This window comes from Poecilia reticulata, linkage group LG17 (genome assembly GCF_000633615.1).
Source record: "Poecilia reticulata strain Guanapo linkage group LG17, Guppy_female_1.0+MT, whole genome shotgun sequence".
NCBI classification, from domain to species: Eukaryota; Metazoa; Chordata; class Actinopteri; order Cyprinodontiformes; family Poeciliidae; genus Poecilia; species Poecilia reticulata.
Genome location: NC_024347.1, coordinates 14,599,682 through 14,609,933, shown reverse-complemented (window position 1 = coordinate 14,609,933; position 10,252 = coordinate 14,599,682). Strand labels below are relative to the sequence as shown.

The 10,252-nt window shown below is 38.6% G+C and overlaps 1 protein-coding gene across 2 annotated transcripts in view; it reads right to left on the bottom strand.

The window, feature by feature from the left end:
* Positions 1-2,058: 2,058 nt before the first annotated feature.
* onecut3b (one cut homeobox 3b) overlaps positions 2,059-10,252 on the bottom strand; it is an 18,637-nt gene continuing 10,443 nt past the window's right edge. Inside the window, exon 2 of one of the 2 annotated variants that reach the window (XM_017309819.1) lies at positions 2,059-6,737. In XM_017309819.1, coding sequence (XP_017165308.1) covers positions 6,361-6,737 — 377 coding nt within the window. In that variant the 3' untranslated portion in view covers positions 2,059-6,360. The remainder of the gene's footprint in view (positions 6,738-10,252) is intronic. The other variant, XM_008433867.2, reaches the window with a different exon arrangement.

The window sequence follows — 10,252 nt, the reverse complement described above, 5'->3', positions numbered from 1 at the left end:
AAAAAAAGGATAGAATACAGTGTTTTAGTAAATAGGAATATTATCTAAAAATTAATTTTAGTAATTCAGTACAAAATTAATGTTATGTTTCACAGTCGTAAAAAGGCACCAACCCCAGAACCTCGTCCCTGGCCTTGCAAAAATACACAGTTCTAAACAACAGAAGAGTGGATGGATTATTACGCACAGAGTGACATATTTAAATTGTTWGTCTTTGTTCATTTTGATAATTATGGCYTATTGCCATTACAAAACCCCAAATTGGTTTTCATTTAGAAAATTACAAGAGRCCGATTAAAAACACTGAAATTTATACCAATTGGAAATGACTCCAATGAGCTGCTGTACTGGGCTGGATCATCAATCCATTCAGGTATGGAGGTTAGYCCTGGAGATGAGGTTCTGCCAGATAGATCAGCATTAGTCGATGACGTCCGGTTCAGAAGCGGCTTACCAGAAGAAATGTAACAGTCACGGCTCTCGTCCTGGATGCGTCTGCGTGAGATGGTTCTTGATGCACGGACTCCAGCTGCAGGTCACGTTTTGTTAACCTCCTCAAAACTCTTAAAGGAGCTTTTCTTTTTTTTTGCAATCATTTTATGACTGCAGTCGTCGCTCTTGCTTGTGCACGTTTTTGAGCCAAAGTTTTTTCTTCCACTTAACTTTTATAATATGCTTGTGGATACAGCACTCCGTCAACAACCGGCTTCTTTAACCACCAATTACTCTCTGCTGGACGTCTACTGAGACTCCAGTCTTCCAAATAAACATGCAGACTATGATATAACTTATCTGTAGTGAGAATACACTTTTCATTTGTTGAATGTACTATTCTTACGTTCTCATGTTTTCATTAACTGTAAGTAATAATCATCAAATTTAACAGAAACATATAACTCTGAATGTAATGAATCTATGCCATGAACTTTACAATTATATTTACATGCTTTGATGTGCTGCTATAGATCTTCCCACCCCTAATGACAAAGGTTATTTTTCATTTGTCCTATTTTTTTTTAAATTTAGGTTTCATTTTAAACACACTGGATGCAATCTTCARACAAAAGTTAGGGCAAAAACTGATGCAAACAAAAGTTATTGCGTAATCCATGTGTTGTTTCTGCTTTYCCTTTTTGGTTTAATAATTCCTGCTTTTCTTGTCGTATACAAATGCGTTACACAAGTTATTCTCTCTAGGTCTTACTTTTCATAATAAAAAGACAACAGTGCAAGTCTACAAACAATAAATAAATTCAAACACATCGAATCATGTAGCTGCTTGTATTTCACACACTAAGAAAGTTGATAAGTAAAAAAAAAAAGAAAAAAAAAGAGAACAATCATTTTTGCTGTGACTTTAATGTCACGTTTGTTGCTAAACACTATTTGTATCGTTTCACTACATGAACCTTTACAATAAAGATTTGAGGTATATCGAGATGAATTGTCAACACATGCCTGCCTTGTTGTAAAGCTACCCTGGTGGGAGGAACCAGCGAGGAGGATCCAGATGGGCAGCGGGCTTCACCGGTGGGTTTGAGCGGAGGAATTACATTCCCAAATGAGAGGGAAGTGGATGGAAAATACTTTTGAAAAGTGGAATATACGTACACATGTACACTTGGACTATGAATTACACAAAGTTTAGCCAGAGTGTGTGTTGGGGGAAGTCCTGCATGTTTTCTCTTGAGRTAAAAACAAATTTAGCGACGTTAACAACACACGTCCAATTTAAYGTCATAAATCCCCAGTTAAAGTGGCCACGCAAGCTTTGAATTTTTGTAGAATATGTTGACAAATGTGACATTTGCAAGTCAGAAAACCTTCTTGAGTTGCTGTCATAACTTAGAGCCTTATTTAATCATTTCTGCTGTCTGAGCAGGGAAAAGCAACACTGAGCTTAGYATCTCGTTCGGTCTGAATAATTGACGTGTCGGACTGGTTCTCAGGAAGGCTTAACAATAAGTAATCAGCCAGACCACTGCTGATGCTCATGAGCGCAAGTTTTACCAGGTAAGAAAACGATTTCTTTTACAGGATCTTTTGCTTTTTTGTTGYGTGTGTGTGTGTGTGTGTGTCCCCTGTCATTACAAAACCTCTGCAGATGTCAGCAGATCACAGTAGATCAATAACGGCTCTCTCCAATCGCTCCTTCTCCATGTTCAGACGTGATCATCAGCTTCAGCTGCTGCCTTTTGTCTTAGCACCTGAGTCAGATGAACAAGAGCATCTGACAACAGCTACAGCCTGGTTGTGTATCAGTGTTTTTAGCTTCTTTTCCATTCTCCACACAAGAACCATGTAGTCCTTTTCTTTCTTTCTTTTTTTATTTGGTCCGTGAAGAATCTACCTTTGATGAGTTTGTAAGCCTGTGGACAACTGAGAAGCAGCTTATCCAATGTGACATTTATGTATTAAACGCTGTAACATAGTAGTAGTGATATTCGTGCAGAGCATATTCTCTCACATAAACTTAATTTAATTGTCAGTGTGTGTGCGTGTGTGTGTTTGTTTGTTTGTGAGTCCATGATCATTACACACACAGTGGGCTCGATGCATCTTTGGTATCGGCGGCTGTGTCACAGTCTACCTGCTTCTGCAACAAAGCCACTCACACAGAAATGTTTAAATTCCTCCGTCTCTTTGCCTCGAGTGTGAACTACAAACGTCTGTCAGTGGAGCTAATCAGCTCCACAAAACCGTGAGGAAACCATGAGGCCATGTAGGAATATAATCCAGTTATTTCTTTCGATCATCAGATGCTGGTGCCTCCGCTGCCTTGCCCTTTTTCCTCCTCTCTGCACCTCCTCTCTTTTATGATTATCTCCCGCTTGAAGATGCTACACAACAAGTGGCTTTGCCCACAAAAGAAAACGTAAAAAGACACATAAAGCAAAAAAAGAAAAGCCAAAAAACACCAACAGCAGAGGAATGCAGCGACAGTCCAGTTCAAAGAGGATTAGAGATCAAGGAAGAGGTCCTTCACATCCAKATAGTCCACAGATATTCACAAATATACGCACAGTCTTTTCCCTTGTGATATCCCTTCCTTGTCTGTGCATAGCATCAGTTTATGACATGTTGATTTGTCTTTTTTTTTCTCCTAATCTAAAAGTTTTTTTTTTCTTTTTTTTTTTTTTTTACATTTTGTCAAGAAGGTGCATCTTTACATATAGTTTCAGCACAACATAGCACAATAGTCACAAGAGAGAAACCATGTGTCTATGGTACTAATTTTACCCGCATCAGTAGTTGAGGAGGAGGGAGAAATGAAAGAAAGACACATTGAATTGGGGCGTGKGGGGGAAGGAGAGTAGATAAATAGAGAATAGATAACACAGAGAGAAGGATGAAATCAAAAGGTTATTTACAGTGTTTCATGTTCGTCTGTGTTTTTCTGAGGTATGGAGCGGGCAAACGGGGCCCGGAGTAGTGCTCGCAAATCGAAGGTTGTAATGACGCAGAGCAGACGGGACGGGGCGTGCGCGACGAAGGAGCAGAGCTGCGTCTGTTCTCTGATTATCATGAAAGAGGCAAACATCATTGGCACTCTGAATCCTGTATTTTGACATTTGACCTCTGTGTTTGGCCACTAGAACAGAGCTGACCCGTCCTCCGTCCCACCTGCACCCCACTGCACACAGGGATTTTTTTTTTTCTTCTTTTTTTTTTTTTTCCTCTCTCGGTTAAGTGTGTGGAGTGCCGTCCCCTCTTTGATTGTTCTCCTTTTGGTAACCTGAATATAACCTCTCATATGGCAGCATAGCCGCACAATGAGCACTTGGAAGCAAACATTCAAATAGTATCAAAGGGTGTGTTGGTAAGAGTAATAATAATATAGCTCCGTCATATAAGTGTGTGCGGAATTGAAACTGTAGGGTCAAAATGGTTTCTGTGGATGGAGATATCCATGGAAACGAGCTGCGCATGTTCTTAAAATGGACAGCAGGTGGCACTGTTACTTCTGGGTGGATCAGATTAGGTCTATGCAGGGAAATTACACCTCCTGTCCCATAAAAACCTTGTGGACATTTTACACTGGAATCACCATGACACACACACACATTAATATGTTGGTCAAAGTGCCTAGACGAACAGTTTTACCTGACGCTGAAAAACAAACGTCTCTGTCAATACGTGTTTCTAAGGTAAAGATGCAGYACCTTGCCAMGTGTTATTCCCCCTTGAAATTTTCCACATTTTATCATATTAAAATTTTAACTTTCATTTGGGTTTTTATGTCATAGACCAACGCAAAGCGTTTAAGTGAGTAATCTGTCTGCTTGACGATCAGGTCGCWWWTCTGGCCTTTCTGGAGGAGCAGGAGATACACTGTTGATAGAGACTCGTACAAATTTAGGTTTAAACTTGTTTAAATTTACASAAACTAGTTGGCCTACATGGAGAAATGCTCTGTGTGGCAGGCATCCTCCAAAATATGGCACAGGCAGCATCATGCCRTGTGTGTTCTTCTCTTTAGCAGTGACGGGAAAGCTGATTGGAGTTGATGGAAAAGTAAATGGAGCTGAATGCAGGGAAATCGAGAAAACCTGACATTGGCTGCAAATGACTTGAAACTGAGGAGGAGGTTATAAACTAGCCAGAGTTATAATGGAATGGTTTGGATGCATATTTCACTTATGCTCTGCAGTATGTTTTCTGTGCTTTTGCAATTTGCAACGAATAGTAGGCGAACTTTGCTGATTCTATCAGTGTAAAGCTTGTACAGATGTATCAGAAAGACTAATTGCAGTGATAGGTTCCTTTAAAAAGTATTGATTAGGGAACCCTGAATGCAAATGCAAGTTGCACTTTTCAGATTTTCTGTGAACAATCTTTAAGTTAATAAATAATTTTCCTATCAATTCACAATTAYGCACTACATTTTGTTGGTCTGCTACATGCATTTACAACGACACCCATTGAAGTTTGTGACTGCAATATGAGAAATTGTGGAAAGGTTTAAAGGCTGTGAATAGTTTTGCAAGATGCAGTGCATCCCATCCACAGACATACGATGCCCAAATTATTCATAATTCATGCACAGAGAACCTGAACATGTCAAGAGAACTATTAGCACGACTGCATCAGATCTGGTTTTGAATTTCAGGCAGACGACTGAACACAAAGGCTGAATTTCATTTCATATCTTGACCCTCATTCCTCACCCTTAATCTTATTAGTCAAATAGGTAAGGCCTTCCAATGGTTTATGCGAATTAGGGGAAGAACAAAGTGACATTTTTCAATGGCAAATGTGGAAATGGAGTAGAAACTGTTCTTCCAAATCCACTCTAAACATTCAGTTAACATAATTTTAATGGCACAGTAACCAGCCGTACGATTAAACTTTGTCAATGGGACAGTAAAGACACTGAAGGGTGTTTTTCATCATTTGTACACTTCATATTATGGCCAAGTTGAAGTTTTATATATATATACATTTTATGTCGCTGTCAAATGTTGTTAAAAGCTAATACAGCACAATATTGCAGAGCTTATATTTGACAGTAGCAACAATTAAAATGTCTAATTTGATGATTGTTTTTTCTCAACATAAGCTACTGTTCCCCCCGTCCCCCCCAAAAAAATCGTTTTAAATGTCTTTGTTTGACAGCAACTGTCACTGTGACATCTAGTTTGCTGTAGTTACATCCCCTTACTGGATAGTAAATTTACTGARAATTTCAATGGCACTAAAACATACTTAAAGTCACAATAACCCTAAGTGTGCTCCGAGTGCGTCTGAATGTAAGTGTACTTGAAGTGTGCTCGGAACAAAGATGTTTCGTCAAAATAGATACTATTTGTTTGTAGATTCATAATACTTAATTATTTAAATACATCATTAATATATTAGATTTACTTTTCACTTGGAATCAGTGGGAACTGGTGACGTATCAGCAGTGTCTCATTTCACAGTGAGATTTGTTGACCTACATTGGGTGGCAAAGGGATGGGAAGAGGGGGAGGGACAACCTTTGGAAATGTGATTCAGCCAAAGTCTTCCATGATGGAGGATGTATTCTCCTCCCATTGTACGACTTAAACACAAAACTACACTTTTGTGCAGATACATTTTCTTTGGTTTTGATGTGGAAACTTATTTAAAGCTACATATTCTTTGGTTGGCAGGGCACTAGTTTTAAAATGCAAGTTAGAATGATAAAAAAAAAAAAAGTAAGTTAAACACATAGAACTGAAAGTATCTGATTCATCTGCTCCAGTGCATAAGAGCAAATGAGATCAAATAAGAGTGCTGCACACTCTGCTACTGTGCAGTATAGCAGTTTTTAAACACTGTTTGGCTTATAAAAAGAAGAGAAAAAAAATATCAGTTCAACCGTGCGTCCTGCAGCCGTCAGGCTTTGGAGAACGTATTTGCAGACGAGGTGCCCGGTTGGATCGGGGACGCGCTGTTGGTGCCGCCGCCGCCGCCGCCTCCGCTGCTGTTTCCGTGGGGGGTGTGAACGTGGCCGTGCGCGCCATGACAGTGCTCCTCTGCGTCCCAGCGCTCCGGACAGCGGCGACGTGAGTTCATGAAGAAGTTGGAGACGGTGGAGAGCTCCAGGCCCAGCTGCTGAGAGATGGTGAGCTGCATCTCCTTGGAGGGGCGGCGGTTTTCTCTGAAGATGGCCACAAGGGTACGACGCTGCAGGTCTGTGAAGACCAGCCGCTGCTTCTTTGGCACCTGGCTGCGCTCCCGTCCCCGGTCCTCCTCCTTGCGCTTACATGCTGCTTATAGAAAGAGAAGGCCGGCAATAAAAAAGAAAAAGACATTGCTAAATACAGTGATAGGTTTGCAGTGGAGCACAGAAAATAAGTCAAATCAAAAAGCGTAAAAGTACTGATGACGTACTTTTGCAGAACTGAACAAATTGGAGAAATGTAAAAGTCTACACTTTATAACACAGCCCATGTTTTCTCACTTAGAGCGCGTGTCAAAACTCAAGACCCGCGGGCCAAATCTGGCACGCTCTGAGCCCTTATGTGGCCTCTATGTCATACTCAATAATCAAAATAATCAGATTCCAGCTCCGTGTAGAAGTGACGTGTTTTATTACCATTTAATGTACCTAAATTAATCAGTTCAAAAATCTATTAAAGCATGTTTAGTTGTTGATTTAAAAATTGTATGTGTGACGCAATGTAACCAAACATAATAGAAAAGGTTCTGGCGGTTCTGAGTGGCAGCTTTTGTTCAAGTAAAGCCAAAGTGTGTTGTCATTCAGTGTCACATGGCTTATCACAGTATTATTTTAAAATGTTGATATTGGAACAGAAATGATCAATTGCATTTGGTGAGTAAATATACATTATACATAATCGATTCAAATACATTGAGTTACAGAAATAATAATTGAACTAATTAAATTAAAGATATTACTTAAGTCTCATTAGATAACCTTGAGTTGGTCGAACTCAAATACTCTCTGTTTGATTGATGGATAATGTTTAATYTACACAGCCACAGGAAAAAATTCATTGAATTCATTCAATTTATTTCAATTGCATAAACATATATGTTTTGGATGGAACCTTTGTGGTCCCTTTCCTGAAGCTTACTACATAGTTTCCTGGAACTTTTACAGAATTTACTGATTATTTCCTCATAGTGGTTATTTTCTAATCACCTATAAGTTACAGAAAATACCTGATATGTTTTTAGGAAAGTATGCCACTATAAGCCACCTTATAATGCATTCCTAAAAGTACTGATTAAGTTCTGGAAGCAATAATTACTAAGTTCTATAATCATTCAATTAAAGTACATGGTATGTTCTGAAATGTGACCTCTCAGTTTTGGGAGGTTTGATATGAGCTTTGATATGAGCTGGGAAGTTTGATATGTGTTATGTGTGCTGCCCTACTTCCATCGACGCGCACTATGAAATATAAATGACATAAATCAAAATTGTTGAACTCCTGTACAGTGACTGCAAACTGAAAAAAGATTGTTATAACATGTTTCTCCAAATCAAACTAAGCTAAATCTCACTCAAATCAGTGATATTGATACATTACAATAATGTTTGTCACGCACTGATTTTACACCTACCAGGATACATTTCACTTTTTGTCAAAATGCAACGTTAGCCTTTAAAAATAAATGGTTATATGCATTTAATTTACTCACTTATATTCAAAAAATATTCATCATATGTTGCATGTATTTATGATACCAGGCCTAATTCAGCAATATTRTCCTTGAATGAAAACAGAATTTTATGAACTCATCTGTGTAATAAGATTCAGTTTAATAACAATCTTCAAATTTTCCTTCTTTATTTACCARGGTTCTCTTCAAACTTCTCTAAAAACAACGATTGTTTGATTTAGTCTTGCATTGGCTGTGAAATAAAAATGTCAGATGCAAAATAAAATTCTAAATATTTCATGGGTTAGATTAGCGTTAATATCGATGCTGAATTAAGACCTTCAAAGTAAAAGTCACATTATTTTTAAAATTGRACTTTTTCCTGATTCTACTAACTGAACAAAAACAGTAATGAAAGACAGTCTGGGTAAAAGTCTAGCTGTACATTGATTACATAATTCCAATGTTTCTAATTTCCTCATTTATGCTAAATAGGGCATTAAAGGAAATTAAGTTCTACGTTCAAAATAAAGTTCACAAATGGCCCTTCAATAGACAGTTTGACTCTGTCATGGGTTTTTTTGTTTTATCTTTAGAAGGTCCRTTGAAAATATTGATCAGTATGTTGGATCATTATCTTCTATGCATTAACTTTCTCTTCAATGCATTGCTACGTATTTAGATGAAAGACTTCAGGGTTTCAGTCACCATCAAAATTTCTTCAGAAATGTTTTCTAGTTGTTAACGTCATTATTTATGCGTTAACATTACTTTAACACAGCAACAAATTCCCCATAGTTTTTATGCCAGATGTTGCAATAAATTAGCAATGTGAATTTTGGCCAGTCCCGGGAAACATTGGAAGTTATTGAAGAAAACAGAAAATACCACACTACAGACTTATAACTATAGGTCAAAAACATTTACTTGCAGTAAATATTCTTGACTTACAGGTGTGAAACAACATTTTTTTAATAGATATTTTTATAGCCAGCCATCTATTTTGTAACACCTGCCGGATCATGGGGGTATCTCAACTGCTATGTGTTTAAGTATTTATTTCTGTTTCTTTTTATAATTGTGACTGACAGTTCAATTCATGAGAAAATGTCAGTATTACGTACTTAACACSGAATAAAAGTATCTTCAATGCAGAAATGCTATTGTATGATCGTGTTAAACACAATCGGCAAAGGACTGGAAAGTTTAGTCATTCTGTGGACAGTTGCACCATCCACAAGGAGGGTAAGTCACAAAATGTATTTGTCACAAAAACTGGTTTGTCACGGTATCCGGGCATAGTGATGTAAAGTTGAGTGGAAGAAAAAAGTGTGATTGAAATTGTGCACGTTAAAGAATTTGGGGGATGCTTCACAAGACGCAGATTGTAGTTGGAGTCAGAGCTACAACTTTTGTATTTCTTATGCTGAGTCACTTCTCAGCTACAGACACTACTTGAAGCGTCTAATTCAGTCTAGATGAGGATAAGGACAAGACTGTTTCTTGTTTTCATTTAGAAAGCAAGAGAAAGACGCAGAATCCATGTTAGTTGGGGGAAAAGTTTCCACTCAGGGAAGATTTGGATTGYTTTCCTATGGTGTTGTTGCACTGTATTGTGTTTTATCAGATCCAAAGTAATGCAGCCATCTATCAGGAGATGTAAACAAAAAAAAAAAAACATTAAATATATAATAATTCAGTGATAAATTATAAAATACACCAATTTCATGTTTTGAGTAACAACGTAGCTTTTAGGCTGAGAAACATTTGCAGCAAATGTAATTTGCCCCACCAAAAATAAAGCAAACCTTCTCTTTCAGGAGAGAGGGTTATGGATTTGTCTGGAGTGTTTTGACCGCGTGTCTGCGTGACCGTGCGCGTGTGCGTCTTGCTGAAACCGGAGGAGCGTGATGTGAAATGCTGACAAAGAGAAGCGGAGAGCCGCGCTGCCTGGATGCACCGTCAGTAGTGCAGGGCTCGGCTCTGGCTGTGGAGACTGGAGGGAGTCTGTTCTGTTCTGCTGCCCTAAAAAGCTGCAATGATCGATTTTCCGCGGTTTTCTCCTGACCACGTGGTCCAGTAATCAGGGCTCCCTTCCCCACCCGATCGATCCGCATCGATCCGCCAGAGCGAGGTGCATGAAAGTGTGTTGGTG